The 17,424-nt window shown below is 38.9% G+C and overlaps 2 protein-coding genes and 1 long non-coding RNA gene across 4 annotated transcripts; 1 reads left to right on the top strand and 2 right to left on the bottom strand.

Moving 5' to 3' along the window:
- Positions 1 to 505: 505 nt before the first annotated feature.
- On the bottom strand, positions 506 to 7,436 carry cist1 (colon, intestine and stomach enriched 1). Its single transcript, XM_085382454.1, has 4 exons — positions 7,376 to 7,436; positions 5,181 to 5,663; positions 3,395 to 3,558; positions 506 to 2,004 (listed from the first exon to the last, which is right to left on the bottom strand). The coding sequence occupies exons 1-4, from the start codon at positions 7,434 to 7,436 to the stop codon at positions 1,960 to 1,962; spliced, it is 753 nt and encodes a 250-aa protein (XP_085238580.1). The 3' UTR covers positions 506 to 1,959.
- Positions 3,564 to 4,354, top strand: LOC146653096 (uncharacterized). Its single transcript, XR_014907621.1, has 3 exons — positions 3,564 to 3,635; positions 3,861 to 4,053; positions 4,221 to 4,354. It is a non-coding gene; the product is annotated as an uncharacterized LOC146653096 (long non-coding RNA).
- A 2,013-nt stretch (positions 7,437 to 9,449) lies between the features above and the next one.
- On the bottom strand, positions 9,450 to 15,019 carry mpv17l2 (MPV17 mitochondrial inner membrane protein like 2). Of its 2 annotated transcripts, none has more exons than XM_085382910.1 (6): positions 14,931 to 15,019; positions 13,947 to 14,165; positions 13,413 to 13,574; positions 13,042 to 13,118; positions 12,500 to 12,628; positions 9,450 to 9,957 (listed from the first exon to the last, which is right to left on the bottom strand). In XM_085382910.1, exons 2-6 carry the CDS (start codon positions 14,134 to 14,136, stop codon positions 9,859 to 9,861), a joined length of 657 nt encoding a protein of 218 aa, XP_085239036.1. In that variant the 5' UTR covers positions 14,137 to 14,165; positions 14,931 to 15,019; the 3' UTR covers positions 9,450 to 9,858. The 2 variants fall into 2 exon arrangements, with proteins under 2 accessions (XP_085239036.1, XP_085239037.1); XM_085382911.1 differs by having other exon boundaries at positions 14,814 to 14,949.
- Positions 15,020 to 17,424: the final 2,405 nt, after the last annotated feature.

The raw sequence follows: 17,424 nt of genomic DNA, 5'->3' as shown, positions 1-17,424 counted from the left end.
CTGAGATTCCCACAGCTTGTTTTTGTGTCTCTCTTAAAGGGTTAAAGGGTTTCCTCACAAAATATGAATCATTTACAGTTCTAATACAAACAAAACCGCTTGAGTGGTCACACTTTCATGTAGCCCATTTATATTTTCATTGGCAGGATGTCTTGGTAATGAGGTCCCAGTCACATTCTTATCCAGACGCTCATTTGGTTTAGCCTCAATCGCCAGTCCTCTTAAATAGTCATGGCCTTTTTGGGTAATCCTCACCTTCGAGCCCTGGAGATGTTTCTCTTTATCTTTGGAGTGTGAGTCATGTGTCTGAGGAGCTCTGGCATGTTGGTACATAGCTGAAGACGTAGGTTAAAGGAAGTTGCTGGTGGGGTTTTCCAGATAACTGGCTGGGTAAAAGGTTTACGTAATCTTAACCTGAGGTAGCAACAAGGGACACATTACAGGAAAGTGAAAAACACCACATCAATGTTTTTATTTTCATTAAAACATCACAATTATGTAGTTGGTACACAGCATGTCATCGTCCCGATTTACAAAACACTGACTTATTAAATCATTTTGTTGAAATGGCAGGAAAGCATTCAAGTCACTGCAAAATTGAGTGTAGGATAGCAGATTTGCCACACAGACTCAGTGTGACAGCATTTCATGAAAAAAGTTACTTTGAGCCACAATTAAAATGTCTAGAAATATGACTTTTATCATTTTTGTGCAGGCTAGCTCAGGGATATTAATTATTAAGGCATTTAAAGCAGAAAGGATCCAATTCTATATTTGAATCTGTTTATAAGCATAAGCAAATCTGTTTACATTCATCAAGATTAGCAAGACAAAGTAGAATTGCACGTGTTTTTGTTGGAAATGAGTCCCGAGAATTTCCTGAACCTGGAAACATTTCTGATGTGACTAATGTGAATGGCCTGATATTAATTTTAGAGTGAACATAGAAATAATTAGCGGTACCTGTTTTAGTGCATACAAATACACAAGTATTTTTTCTATCAGTAATAAGAACATGAGCCTATTGTTTAGTGTTTTAACCATAAAGATTCTGTCAGTGGCCCCACAGTTTTTCTGATATTTCCAGTGCATAACACATTTATTAGACTACCTGCTATTAGAAAAACAAAAGAAAAATATTTTTGAACTGTGCCAAAAAGCTCATTTAAAACAAGTTTAAAACACTGAGGATGTCTGTAGGAAGTCAGAAATTAATCAAGCATGACGTTCAAGCAGTAATTGTTCTGTTCAAGAATGCAAGTAAGTAGGTTTTAATCAAAGTTAATTTAATCATAAACTAATGATGCCTTTACTCTTTTTATTCTATTTTTATAACAACAATATTTATATTTTAGCATTAAAAATATGATCTTAATTTAAGAGCACACTGGTGGTTTAACTATTACAGAATCATTAAAAAATGATTTTGGTAAGTACCAGAATTGTTAATTTATAACAGCTATGGCATAAACCTTACACTGGCCGGTGGTCTAAAACATGTGCTCAGCACTGTGACTTTTTGCGTCTGAGCTTTGCTTGCACAGAAGACCTCAGACCCCACAATTCATACATCATATATGCCACTCCAGATAAGATCACATTTGTACACTTGTACATTCCAGTTATGACTTTGTTAAAGCGTTATGTAAAATCGAAATCTGCACTCTTATTAAATCACCAGTGTAAATCTGAGTTGTAGTGCTTACAAGATTATACATGTCACCAGTTTAGCAAGCGTTATGTATGAAGGTTTACCTTTCAGGCTGATTTTCAGATTTTACTATGGAGGAAGCGACAGTTGTAGTTAGCTGATTACACTTAATTAAAACCAAAATGAATGAGGCCAAAATATTTCACTGGCATTGAATAAAGTGCTACGTAAAGCCGAGCCTGATGATGTCAGAGTCGTTCGGCAGGTTGGACCCGTCCCGGGCCTTCGGCGTCCACAAGCGCATTCTGTCATTTCGAGTAGTGGGCGAACGGAGACTCCTCATTCACTTTGCCCTGAGAGTTCACAGAAAACAAACAACCCATTCACAGTTAACCAGCAGTCAGCGTGGTGATAAAGTGCCTGCACTGAATGTCCAGTACCTGCTTTACCATCTGAACTAAAGTGGTTCTTTTACAGTACAATGTGTTCTGTTGTTTTTCTTTTATCCGATTACAGTGATAGGCATTCTTTTCCCCGTTCAGATTAACAATAGGTGAAGTCTTTGCGGTCCCGCTTTAGGCATATTAATGTAATTAACGTTAAGGACTGACAATCAGCTGACGGAGACAAGCCTCTGAAAAAACCGTCTTTTTATCCGTTTTAAATGTTAAATTAGTGAATGTGAGAAGGGATTACCATGTGAAGATGAGGTTGAGAAACTCCTGGGAAGGGAAGCTTAAATGTTTCATACTTATCTTATTCTCTTTTCTCATAATGTCAGGAATAATCAAAAGGAAATTGCTAAGAATGTGTGAAGAAAAAAAGCGTCATGGATGTGGTCATACATGGACATTATCTAGATCATATTATCCGATTTCTACAGGGGATTGTTTGTCATTTATTAACCCTGCAAGTTATCATTAAGTCCCGACCTGCTCATATTGGAGGATCAGTTGTTTTTCAGCTCATGTTGTCGGATATGTAGCTCGTACGGTATAAAGTACACTCCAGCACAATGCCCAGTCATGCAGCAATAAAGATTTACACTCGTAGAACACCTTATAAAGAACACTGGTCCGTACAGCGCTGCAGGTCTTGTTTTGCAGCGGTTACCAGAATAGCAGTATTTTATTCTATTTCACACATATTGGCAGCCTCATTGTGGGTCATCTGAAAAGTCTTTGTGATATTGTCTCTGCACACTAGATACATACATGAACTTGTAAGTGCTCCGTAAGTGTGAGAGAGAAGGTTTGCTTTTCAGAAATCCCATTCTTGATTAGACCCTTGCTGCTGAGATTGAGATATGCCAACAGTTTAAAACTATCTGGCGACGCGCTGATGCGGCTCTAATGATAAGCTTCTCTTGAGAAATAGTCACCACACTTTTCACACACAGACAATCCACTCACACTTCCTGTTCGTGTAAATGAGAAACCACTGTCCTCATTACTAAGGAGACAGGAACAAGAAGAAGACGACATTTAATGCTGGGAAACTTTTACGTGTTACTCATGGTGGGGGGCTGACAGTTAACATCCCCGTGAAGCAAAATCCTGGAACGTGTTGGCCTTGCTCCAAATCCATGTTACGGGCAAATCCATGTTTTCTACGTGTTAACCAGCACCTGCCTCCCCCTGCTGGGATGAGTAACCTACAGCAGGCAGAGCCTCATACTAAAACTCATGAATTATTGGATTCACCCTCTGGAACTGTGAATATCTGTCACGTTTTCTATCTCACCATCGGCATATCTTCGAGCCTCTCAAAATTGGATCTCGGCGATCGGATACATTTCACTGTGAGTACCACGAGAACGAGGGCGAGGACGATACAGAAGATGCAAATGATAGCGACTAGGCCGGGGTTTGACGCCAGGTCATCTTTTTCCCAGTCGGGTGAAAAACCTGAGGGGGAGACAAACAGAGAAACGATGAGATAAACAAATGCAATATTTGCTGGACCCAGCTGAAATTATACTAAAGTAAGAAGAAATCATATTTGCTTTGCACAAGTCACACCATTGGTTTTATGCCTCATTTATTAATTGACTTAAACAAACAACTGCCCAGGGGAATTTATTTGTCATGACAAATAAATTCCCCTGGGCAGTTGTTTGTCACTTATGGATATAGTTGTTTTTCTCATCACAATGCTTATCCAGTTTATCACAAGCCAGTATTCTTTGTGTTATTGTTCTTTTCAATAGATGCAGCCTTCCAAAAACTTATGATCATGATAACAGAGCTGATCAGAGAAGTCAGGGACCTCCGTGAGAAGTTCAGAGCCTTCCGTTAATCCTGCAGCACTGACCCTGTTCATGCTAGGGTATTGCCTCTGGATTAGCCATTTAACAACATAGACGAAATGAACTGCAATGACCGGAGGCAAATAAAGCAATGGTAAGTTCTTAAAGTTTGCTGATTTCTGCCTTGTGACTTTCATATTAATCAGCCTGGTAGTTTAGATGCTTTCTCCCTGCTGAAGACAATAGACAATAGGTTATTCATATTTAAGCTCTAATTTGGCTTTTTTTTTTTCCTTCTTTTTGTGTTTGTTTGTGTCCTAGATGGTCTGACTCAGCGGGTGGGGGTAAACGCTGTTTCTGAGTTTGCCTTCGCCCAAGCAGTGCAGAAATGTCTCCGCTACCCTTCAGAAAACATGGGTGGTGCAGGATGCCTGATATCCAGTTTGATCCCCGAGTAAACTAAAAAAAATAAGTGACCTGTATCCAATACATGTAACAAAGAAACTTTTTCAAAAATATAATAAATTACTTTGTAATTGATACAGAGATGTCTGTCATTTTTATTACATAATGCCAGATGCTTCATTTTATAGGGATATTATTATGGACATGACAAATTGTAAGACAATGTCCAGTATTTTATGGGTTTCCTATTTGGGGATCATATACAATTGTCTTTTTTGCAGGTTTAAGTATTGCTGGTAATTTGCAGCGGTTTTTTATTAATACAAATACCTTTTAAGTACTGATTTTTAATCATGACTTTATTGTTTCAATAGTAACCAAGGGTGCAAAAGTGATGGAAAATCAACATCAGAGTTCAACAGTGATTCAATATCAGAATCTGAGATTGTTTCAACATTAACAGTGTTTGAAAATTTGACGTTGAATCAATGTCAGCGTTCAACATTGATTCAATATCAAAACATGACGTTGTTTCAATATTAGAAAAGGGTGCAAAAGTGACATTGGGTCAACGTCAGATTTCAACGTTGATTCAATAGAAGCACCTGATATTGAAACAATGTTTAGTCAATGTCTCCTTGCTATCTGGGTCTTGTCATCAAAATTTCATTGAAACCTGAGAAGAAATCCACCATAACATGCAAATGAATTTAATCTGTGCATGCAAAAGCATTTTGTTTGTTTTAGGTCATAAAGTATGGCACTGCTATGTATAAATTTGTCCATCTGTATTGTTTCTCACTGTCCTTGAACCCCCAAACGTGCATTAATTTCTTTTAAAATGGCAAAAAAAGAGCGGACTGGATGTTTTTTGACCTGTGTCGGTTGTGTTCACAGTGGTGGTTGCAGTGATGTTTGGTGATGCTGATGCAGATGGGAGCGTTGTTTCAGTTGGCAAAGCTGTCTCATTTGATGTCTGGTTGTTTGCTGTGGTTTGAGGAGGTGGGCTGGGGGTGGTGTCGTCTGTCTGCTGCGTTTTTGGTGAAGCCGAAGTGATGATGGTCGTGGACTGCACTGTCGTTTCAGCTGTAGTTGGATGTGTTGTCGTTTCAGCTGTAGTTGGATGTGTTGTCGTTTCAGCTGTAGTTGGATGTGTTGTCGTTTCAGCTGTAGTTGGATGTGTTGTCGTTTCAGCTGTAGTTGGATGTGTTGTCGTTTCAGCTGTAGTTGGATGTGTTGTCGTTTCAGCTGTGGTTGGATGTGTTGTTCTTTCAGTGGTAGTCTGGAGTATTGTTGTTTGTGAGTATGGTTTGTTAGTGGTTGTTTGTGCAGTGGATGAGCTGGAGGAAGTGGTGGTTTCTGCAGAGCAGCAAACAGCACATAAATATAAGATGCTGCATTCACACCTTATTGAGATAATGATCAAGTGGTTTGTTGGCATCTTAAAGGTGCCAACAAACCACAAAGAAAGTTTTATTTACATTTTTCCATACTTGCACTGGATGTTTTTAATGCATGAGAGCACTAATGCAGACAAGCATGGCTTAATGCTGTGCACTAACCCTAGCCCTTCCTATTGACAGAGCATGGTGTTATTGTAATCATCAAAAAGTTCTGACACAAAATAATTGCTTTGTATGATTTTTTTCTATAACCAACTTTTAGATCATTGAATATCCCAGAGTTTGAATAGCAAAATACATATCTGATGTCTGACACAGACTAACAGAACGTTGCTGGTACTTAAATTTTTGGTAAACTCTATAATAAGGATATATTTCAGCTGCATTTTACTCAAAATTATTGCTGAAAAATCGTTTTATTGAGTGCAAAATATAGTACAAAAATAAATCCCAGGTGATTCTGAAGTGGTCATGTAGGCTCTTATTTCACATTTGATTCGTTTTAATCAAGTAACCCTACCTTAACCTAAATATAAGCTTTATTATCACAGATTAGAAATTTTGAATGCTACACCTTTAAATTCACTATTCTGGAGTTTTGCCACTATTACTTAAGTCACATGTAATTAACATGATAGTAATGATGCATTACGCAAAGCTCACTTTCATCATGGAACTCTGTAAGTTTCATCTTCTAGTCACCGCCCACACCCACTCACACCACGTTTATCATAAAATCATGTTAAGGAAGCTACGTATGTTAGATTCACATCCCTGAGACAATAACAATCTATATGTGCATCATCTTTGTGGCCTCGGACTGTTTATGAAGACGGTTTTAGATTTCTTTACGGAGCCGTGTGGGATTGAAGTTTGGCAGGTGTTTGAGTGTAGGCACTTTAGGGTTCAGGTTGGGGTCCTCATCAACACTGTAGCTGCTCTACCTGTTACTGTTTTACCCCTAAAATCCGCTTTGTGTACAAAGAAAACACACCGGAAAACCTTCAAACTATGACGAAGCTGAGATTTTAAGTGGTAAATACATGAGCGTTTAGGAGCTTTAAATCACATAACTGTACTTGTACAGTTATGCGATGTGGGCAAAGATCTAGAGGAGCTTAAGGTAAGAATGCTGTGACAACTTTCTGAGGCAAGAAACAACTTTAAACTTGACAAAAGAACAAAAACAAAGTAAATTTCAGAAAACTACGACATGCTGCAAGTGTCTAAAAGCAGATTGTGTTGGCGCATAGCAGTGGGTCAGGTAATATTAAAGCAATTGCAACGTGTGTTCAGTAAAGTGTTTGCCACAGGAGGCTCGACTTCAGCTCACTATCACTGATTAAATATTAGCCCCAGTCTACACCCAGGTGTGAACTTCCCCTTATGTTTTACAGATACACGCTTTACTTATGATATGAATTTTGTAGTAATGAACAGCAACAGAATGAATACAAATGTGTCTGTGACAACACACGGTTGCTTCTTATTACACTTAAAACAAGAGCCAGTGCCGCGCTGCCACAGGCAAACCGGCCGACTGTCTCTCACTGCACGAAGCTTCCTGTTTGCATAAATTTGCACTTCTACAAGACTTCAGCCTAACGTTCAAACATATAGAACACAAAATTTTGAGAAGTGAAAACTTGTTGAAAAATGCTGACTTACCACTGATGACTGTCGCTGTTAACAGGGACACCAGCAGAGTGAGGTGCATCGTTGCGGGCATGTTGAGAGGGGAAGTGGCTGGCAGTCATATCAGTGACATTCACAGACAAACGCACATGCATACACATGCGGTAACTACATCCTTGACAGCAGGATGTGCTCCAAACACGGGCTGTTGCATATCAAGCATTAAACCCTTCACACTATCAGTCAATATTTAAACAAGGTTGTGTGTGTTTGCTTTTGCTTCTATTCCTGCTGCAGGCAGCTGCAGATTAGTTTTTACTTCTAAAATAGATTTTAAACATGAAAGTTGTCTCATGCTGCCAGCTGCAATGACCTATGCTATCCCAGGTCTTTTACTCTGCACTGTGCAGGCTGCTTATGCTGCAGCACAGAGCTGGACACTTTATTTTTGATGAAACAAGAAAATCATTTTGTCCACTGCACGTTTGACACTTTTGTTGAATCAGGTGCAGTGGAGCTTATTTCTGCCTCGCATGTTATTCTTTTTAAGTTGAGTCTTCAACTTTACTTTCTTTCATTTTTATGCTGTTTTAAGGTTTTTGATATTGTGTACATCACTGAAACTTTATACATACAGACCAGTCGTTGTGTAAATTTGACTTCTTGGCATCCATCCTTCCCCTGAGACCATTTCTGATGAGGCCTCAGTGAACAGTAGTGAACAGTAGCTGAAGGGTCAGGTGTGTCTCTCAGGTCACGTTTCGGGTCTTTTCTGGATGTTTTCATTTTTCAAAACGACGTGACTTTCAGACATCGTTCATCTGCTGTAGATATTCAGTTGTCTCTTTGTTTTTCTTAGGTCACACTGCCATCCAGAGGTTCCCAGCTTAGAGCTCTTTAGGAACCTCCATGCTGGCACAACACAACACGCGGTGTTATCGTTGGCATATTTCAGACTCGGCCAAATAAATGGGAACAAATTATGCATTGTTGTGATGGGCTGCTAGCAACAACATGCCCTGCTAATGTTTCCTCTGAAAATGGTACAGAACAAGGACTGGAGTGAAAATGAGTAAAAAGGCAGTCAATGTCCAAAGGAAACAACTGAAAGAGATCTAGGGAACTATTGCTTAAAGCCACTTTAAAAATCCAAGAAAGTCTGGTTATTGTGAAGGAGAATATTTGAAAATGAGGGGTGGCTCAAGAATTTTGCACAGTATTAAAGAATACATTTATATAAATGTCATTCATATGAGAATAACTGTAACATTGTCCCTAATATCTAAACACTAACACAGTGATGGTAATAGCCTCCTCCATTATAAGGAGGGCAAATATAACCATATTTACTTTTGGGTTATAAAAATAAGGGGGGGGGGGGGGGGGGGGGGGCTTTATCCCATTTAATTCTCAATTGCTTCAATATTGATAACATGTTGTAACATAATGTGTCCAAACTAAAGTATATGGATAATTAGGATAGAACCACAAAAGTGCCAAAAGAAAGGTTTTTTTTTATTTGATTTGAATTTATGTGAAAATAAATTCTTCAGCATTCAGAAATCTTAGCAGACTTCTGATACATGGCTTCTCAGTTCTTTTACACAGGTAGTACACCAATGATGCATTTTATGTGGAGAACTCTGGGAAAATATTTCATATAATAAATACATTATACAAACGCAGCAGCAGCACCGAAGATGGTGTCGCTCCCCACCCTCACAGTGTTTATGCTAACACCATTTATACTGGTTTTTCTCCCCCCATCATCACATAAACTAAATCATCACTGGACCAGCCAAAGCTAAAAAATAAAAATCATCAATAAATTAAACTGGTAGAAATATACAGTCAGTTTTACAGTAACTAGTGAAAAACTACTGCACAGTTAAAAATTACTTATTTTCAACGGTTATTCTATGTGATATGACAAAATACAAATAGATCCATAATCATGCTTCATTTGACCTCAGAGGGTCAAGTTAAATGGAGTGATTGACATTAAAACAAACGCAGCACTGGATGATATATTAAGGCAATGTTCAAAGACGCGGTTTGCTGCTGAAGCAGTTATGTAGTAGAGCTCTCTCACATCAATATTGATTGGTTGTTTTTTTTTTTAAATAAAGCATATTAAAAAAAATAAAGTAAAAGCATTACTAGAATCAGATTTAAAATTTGGGTCCAATGACTTTTGGGACTTTTTAAACCTTCCCCTTAACAGCCGCTCAATTCACTCTGACAGTAAATGCTGTACCTGAGGGCAGTGAAACAGCTTCTCATCCATGCGCACATCATTCACACATAAACAGACACATTTAAACTCTTTGGGAGTTAAGAAGAAGTGTACCAGCACTTTAACTTCAAACTTCCCAGAGACGCATCAGTTTAAATCTGAGTGACCAACACAGGAACACACACTGTTGCATGAACACAACAGTCCGACAGCAGTTCCAAAGGGAGGAAGAGTATAAATGCATAAAAACAGCAACACGTATCATCTCTACTGAGCTTCTTTAAGCCTTCTCCTCCAACGGTTTGGACTGTGGCAGCACTTCCTTCTGTACATCCGCAACGTTGCTGTCTAATGCCAGCTCAGCATGGGGGTCGTCTTTCTGTCAAGACAATACAAATCAGTGGATGCATTGACATGATCAACATCACTTCACTTTTGTACATAAGTGATTAGAAAAGTCAGAGATGCAATGAACCTCATGGGCAGCGCTGGTGAGTAAGAGTCCCAATATACCGTATTAATCCTTTTGAGCTCATACTGAGCCTTTGTAGAGCCCCTCAGTTCACCCACTGTCAGCCTCCTGCTTAAAGCAGCTTTCCTCCGACTGGCTGCCTGTATACTGGAACCTATGGTTCAGCAGGGATGGCGTTGGCAGTACAGGGATGGCCTGTCTATCTGCAGGGAGCTCTGCTGTATGATGGAGGCAGCATACAAAGTATGTGGTGCAACCCATCTGTAGATCATTCCCTCTTGTGCTGTTGTTGGTCAACCAGCCGTGGAGAGAGAGTTCATTTGACATTCAAAGAGCTGAAGTGAAACTGTTACAAACAATGAATAGTGTCCACTGTAGCTGCCTGCGCTTTCCATGCTGCTTTTCTTAATCTTTGAAATTTTCTTCATACACAGCAAAATCTCCAGTGTTAAATTAACACTGGAGAGTGTCTATATGGGTCCACACCTCTGAGTGTTAAATACAACACCGTTGAGTGTTAAATTAACACTTTTGACAGTGTTATATGTTTGGAAAATAACTCAAAATGTTAGAAATATTCCAGTGTTAGAAAATCAGCACTGCTCAGTGTTAGCCATTGTTAATCTACAAAACTGACTAGGTTACTTTTAAACATATAACATAGAGCTGGGCGATAGAACGATAACGATATGTATCGCGATATAACTTTTACTCGATAGAGAAATTAAGCTATCGCGATAGACCTCGCCACTCTTGTCCTCTTTAAAAAAAAAAAAAAAAAAAAAAAAAAAAAAAAAAAAAAAAAAAAGGTCAGCCAATCCAAATTAAGTAGCGCAGAGCTGAAACCAATCACAGCCGCAGCATCACGTCGCGTGACTTGTTACGTACAGCACAAGTGCCAAGCCGCACGTGTGTTTGTTTGGGAAGCAGCCAGCGGGTAATGGAGCCAGCGCGTAATGGAGGAAATGAGTGTGCCGACTAGAAAAATCAACCGAGCGTGACCGAAGAGAAAACAGATGATGGTTCCAATGCCGGAGAGATTGTCGAACGGAAGAGCCATAGAAGTTCCGTAGTGTGAAGGTATTTCGGCTATTTCAAGTCTGACAAAAAACAGAGTAGCGTGCACTGTAAATGTGCCGAAAGCAAGTCTGGAAATACAATGAACTGGTGCATGCGTCACACTGTGCGCCACGTTATTGTTTCGGTGAAATGAATTTCTACAATACTGTTAATTCTACTCTCTGCAGTGTTTAAATGCTTACATATACACACAGTTACTGTCCCTCCACACATACGACTCGGTTCTGCTTCTATGCCCCAGCTTTGTTTACTTTTTCCCACCGAGGCTTCTAGACTTCTGATTGGCCAACATTTCTGCACGGTTAGGAATCTAGCGCCACCTGCTGCTTTGGCATGTTCATAGCAGCGTTTTCCTTCATTTCTGCCTTTGTGTGGACGGGATTATTTTTTAAAACGAAAACGGAAAATCTCCGTTTTCAAAAATACCCGTGTACGTGTGGACGTAGCCTCAGTCTCTGACTGGAAGCGCTAATTCGTCATTCGGCTTTTGTCAGACTAAAGTAACTGTTAAAACTGTTTGAAAAGCTAAGCTATACAACAAGGAGAGATTGAGAATTTCCTTTTAGTTCTCAGTTTATTTGATATTGACAAAAGTTAGTCAGTTTTGTCTGTTCTTCTGTAAAACAAACTAAGATTTATTTTTAGAATTAATATTTTGTTTCTAAGTGGAATTGACAATTTAGTCTGTTTCGTTTGTTCTATTTTGAAACTTAAACGCTTTAGCGGCTGCCTTTTGTGTAGTTTGCAATATTTGCCTTTATTTATCTGAAAAAGTCTCATGTTCCTTAAGTACATCTACCCTGTTGAACTTATTATGGGAAATAAATATTTAAATAAAAACAAGCTGCTGATTATTTCACATTTTACTTGTGAGCAACGGCACATTTAAATCTTACAAATATAGTTATTTGGCTTATATCGTGATAGATATCGTTATCGCCTGAAATGAAAAAAACATATCGTGATATGAAAAAATCTCATATCGCCCAGCTCTAATATAACACTGTCAAAAGTGTTAATTTAACACTCAACAGTGTTGTATTTAACACTCAGAGGTGTGGACCCATATAGACACTCTCCAGTGTTAATTTAACACTGGAGATTTTGCTGTGTAGTTCTTCCATTTCTGGTGAACTCCACTGTCACACTCTTCCCTATTTCCGCCCACTTGTCAGTCAATCAGCATAGAGCAGAAACATACCATCTGCTTCCAGTGACACACAGTTTCAGCTCCATTCGCCATCCCAGAGGAAATGTGTATGCAGACAGAACACACACAGCTGGGAGGAGCTGCACACAGCACCGTACAGCTGTTAATTGGTAAAATAAGAGGTAACAAAACCAAAAACTTCCTGTGTGGTTGACTTACTCTGTGTTTGAGGTAAGAGAGGTAGGTGTCCCACCCTAAGGTGACAAAGTTGATGTACACGACGCGGAACTTGGGCGAGAGAAAGTAGAAGTTGATCATCTGAGCAGCGGGCCAAACACAGCAGTCTACCTGTCAGCAAGAACAACACACATAAGATAAACAAGCAGGTACTAATTACTCAGAGAAACAGACAAGAGGGGGGAAGTGTGCTCCGTCTGCTCAGCAGGTTACCAGCTGAGACTGGGAGGTTTTATCTGCTCTGCTGGGTTGGGTTTTTTTTTTTTTTTTTTTTAACCTTCTGAGTAACAACAACAACCTCAAGATTTAAGACAGAAGAGCACAGAGCTAAATTACTACATGTAACTTATAGTCGTAACTCGTAAAGTTCCTCTGTTTGCCGTGTAGAGCACAGTTATATTTTATATTACTTAATGTTCAGCTACAGTTTAAACGCTAAATTCTCATCTTCTGTTAAAGACAAAGAAGAATTTCAGTTGGGATGAATGAAGAACAATTAATGTTCAACCTCCAGGTTTACTTACCTTGTAAAATTCCCAGAACTTGCCTCTAAACTCTGCCCATCCTTCGGATAAACTGCGCCCCTCCATGAGATCCATACCTGTGATAAACAGTTTTCTGTCAGACATGCGTCAACGCCACACTTTATTAAAACCACCCTCAGATAAGCGCTCTTATAAACATGAACTGCTAAATTTGAGCCTACTCGAAACAGATACCCTTTGAACCCCATATGTCTTATACGCGGGGGTTTTCCTTACCCACATCTTTATGCGCAACCTTTGCCTCTGTACATGATCTCTCAAGTGTGCGCGTCACTGACAAACTGTTCATGTGCTCACACCCTGAACAACGTGTGAGAAGCAGGACTTAGTACCAGTAAAATCCTTCTCACCTAAAAAATACCACACGCCCAGGGTCGGGGAAGCAACCAGCTGGTCCACCACAACCTTCTTGACCAAGGTTTTGAGAGCTTTGCCCGCGTACACTCTGTCCAGCCAGATGTACCAGTAGTGCAGGAGAGGACCCATGGAGCAGCCCACGGCAAACATGCGAGCTTTGAAGCCAAACAGAGAACAGCCGTGCATGAAATAAATCATGATAGCCCAACATGAGATTATTACAAAATAGTAGGAGTTCCTTTTTATTTTGTAAGAATTGTTTTTTAAAAAGTGTTTAAGCATAATCCTGTTGGCAGAATCTTTACTGCTGACAACTACATTTGTTTTTGCATATGTTCTTTGGCATGCTCTCCTCTGTATCCCCAAATCAAATGATAATTCTAACAACAATGCAGATGCTTTTGTCCAAAATTACTTGAGTTCATTATATTTTTATTTTAGAAACTGTACAGATCTGGAGCTCTCCTGCATATCAGCCAAAATAAGAAAATGGTGTATGACATTAAATGCATAAAACTCTGTGTCACCTGTTCGGCTCCAGTCTCTGATTTTGCCAGGATCCCTGTGTTTCTCCCGAGTCTGCTGTAGGATGTCTCCCAGAGACAGCATCACCCCTCCACTCATGATATTGGTGACCAGCAGGTAGCGGCCTTGGAAGAACGGCCTCCAGGAGAACCGTATCCGGACCAGAAACTCTTTACCCGCACGGGGAAGCATGATGTTCAGACAGGAGAAAGTACAGTCATCTGTGGAGAAGAAGGAAAAAGACAAACATTTAGGGTTCATGCACGGAAAGCCAGCGGATAGGTAGATTCATTGTACTAAACAAATTGTAATAAAAGGAGTAAAACAAATGACAACTTGATCTTCCAACACAGGGAGAGAGGAAATATAATGCTAGCTGACACGTGGAGGCATGTTTGTTCACCTGTGAGTGTAAATGCACGTGCCTGTGTAAATTACCAGTCAAATACTAAAATATCGTGAGATTTAGCGAGAACACTACTTGGTCCCTATTATTTGTTGATTTTGCGCCGCACTGTTTTCTCACTTAAAACCTAAAAGCAATTTTATGTGCACAACGTATATTATATATACACAAACTGCGAACCTCTGTGAGAAGAATACCACATATGTAGTTTAAACACCACTACAGACTTTATTAATCTCCGAAAGTGCTGAAAAAGCTGTAAAGCTCCGAGTTCAAAGTTCAACTATCCAGCTGCTGCTCGTTAGCTAGTTTCTGGTCTAACAGCTCAGAGACGAACACTTTATGTTTTCTGTTTAAAACAATCCAGTCCCGGTCGGCACTGACGTTTACATGAAATTTTACATTCGGTTTTACAATGATACCAGTGAACGCGACATGCAACAGAGAGACAGATGAGGCGAACCTGAGCCGGTATGTGCGTTTCCGCGTAGATGATGCGTTTCCCTGACTTAACAACGCAACATTAATAAACACACTAATCCACCAGCAATGAAGAGCGAAACGACGATAAAAACCTTACAGGAAAGAGAAGTTTTTTTCTTGTATCCGCAGACTGCATCCACGACCTGACGTGCTCTTGGACGGGTGAGCAAATGACTGATTAGCGCAGTGATGTGATGGCGACACCTGCTGGTCGGGAGGAACAACGAAAACTCGTTGTACAAAGAACACCCACCCCCCACGTTCTTGGACACCCCACATTTCTTTATATTTTGCTTCCAAGAAGCCAGACTCTCGTGTAATTTTTTTAAAGTGGTTGTGAGTAAACGTTTTCCAGACTTCATGATAGTCTTTAAAAGCTTTTCTTGGATATTGGCCGTGTTTTCACCCATTTTGAGTCTAGTCCTTGTTCCTGACCATTTTGAGAGGGATGCTGTTTGTTTGTTAAGCCAGTTAACACTGACATATAAATCACTGAGGCATAGAAGTTACTAGATTCAGTGGATGAACGAGTGCTGTGTCCACACAAGGAGGAATATTGGGACTTTATGTCAAACCAGTGATTTATGGCCCCCTGTCAAATCATTTATGACTTAGGACAGTAATAAAGGAAGTAATAAAAGTTAATGGCAGTAATATTTTTTATGAATATCATAACATTATGATAGTTCATAATTCGGTAATAATCAATAATCATATGTCCCAAAAATATATTTTGCACAAGTTGAAACATGTGCAATCTTAAATAGAAATACAGTATATCTATCTATCTATCTATCTATCTATCTATCTATCTATCTATCTATACATACATACATACATACATACATACATACATACATACATACATACATACAAATATACATATACATACATACAAATATACATATACATATATATGTATAGATAGATAGATAGATAGATATACTGTATTTCTATTTAAGATTGCACATGTTTAAAATTCCAAAATAAATCAATTTTCCGTAAAGCAACTGCCCTGACACATGCCTTACAATTTACAGACAACAGTGGAAAAGCCTATACAGAAACAACAGTAGTATTTTATGTTTTTGTTTATTGAAAATGCTTTTAACTTTCCACATATTTTACATCTTGTGAAAAAATAGTTTAAGCACCACAATAAAAAAAACAAATGTGTTGTTAATATTCACACTTTGCAAAGCCATAGAGAACGGGAACCTTCTGGCCCTTATGTCTGACTCCACTGCTTTAGATAGCTTATATTTTATTATATGGTCTGATAGTGTTAGTAAAACACTTTATCAGCCTCTCCTTTACAACATACTACTGTTGCCCTGGCCGAATAAGCTGTGAAGAGTAAAACGTGTCTCTCAAGCTGCTCCCAGTTCTAAACAGCAGTGAATGGTTCTTGCATCACCTTATTCAAATGTCTGTGAGCCTCCACACAGGACAATGGCCCCATTAAGTAAAGACACAACACCAACAAAGCCTTTTATTACACCATTATGCAAACATTTAAATCGCTATAATTCAACACTTGCAGGTGCAAACAGTAGCGATAAAAAACACATTAATATTTCACTCAGTCGTTACCAAGGATAGGACACTGTTTGAGTTCTCCAATTATGTTTATATAAATAAATAAAAATTGTGAAATGAAAGCCATATTTTGATCGCTGATGTAAACTACTTATTACTATTGTATTATTATATTACTATTATATAGACTACATGCTATATATATGATATTACTATTATATAGATTACATACAATAGCAAATAGATAAGTAAAGTGCAGGTTTTTTTTATAAAGCATTTTTCACAGACAAGCAGTCAGTTGACAACAAAATACAGTAAAATAAATGAGAACATTCGGTGTTAGGTTTAGATGAGGACGTGTAGCTTGTTGGGAAAAAACTGATTTGATGGTTGTGTCTAAATACAAAAACATGAAAATTACATACAATACATGAAGCATTGAAACTTGACGATTTCACTTTGCTGAAAATCGTTTATGCAGTTGTTGCACAGCTGTCACTTAAAAGACGCGTTTGTCCGCTCAGGAACACTTGCAGTGTGTTTGTGGAATTTAATAAGGAAGAAAATAACAGCAACATAAGTGCATTAATACATGCTCATAAAAAGACACTGACCATAACACTGAATCGACTTTACAGCTGACCATGTTTCAGGCAGCAGGTCATCTCTAAACAGAATGTGGATACAAGCTGTTACTCCTCTCCAGCAAACAGGTTTTCCCAGTAAAATGCTGTCACCTGCTGACATAGTAACAGCACAGCAGAAACTGTGGCAGACAGCCGCAAGAATACTAACACGGTGTCTACAACTGTATTTTCTCTTGCCTTGGACACAGATAAAGGGCTGTTGGGACTAAAACACAATTAGGGGACTATGTGGCATGCTATATGTACATATGCCTATTTTCATGACTAAAGGAAAGCAACATTTCTATTTTTTTTATCCTTATTATCCTTTTAAAAATGTTATTGTGTCTCATTTCAGCTCACTGGCTCATAAATGTAAACAGTTAAACACTAAGATAAAGAACGTTGCTCTTTCTGTGGATACTA

Source organism: Rhamphochromis longiceps, linkage group LG15, assembly GCF_057381845.1.
Source record: "Rhamphochromis longiceps isolate RC_006_pf linkage group LG15, R_longiceps_female_GT1.1, whole genome shotgun sequence".
Classification (NCBI taxonomy): domain Eukaryota; kingdom Metazoa; phylum Chordata; class Actinopteri; order Cichliformes; family Cichlidae; genus Rhamphochromis; species Rhamphochromis longiceps.
This window is presented reverse-complemented; position numbering and strand designations above follow the sequence as displayed.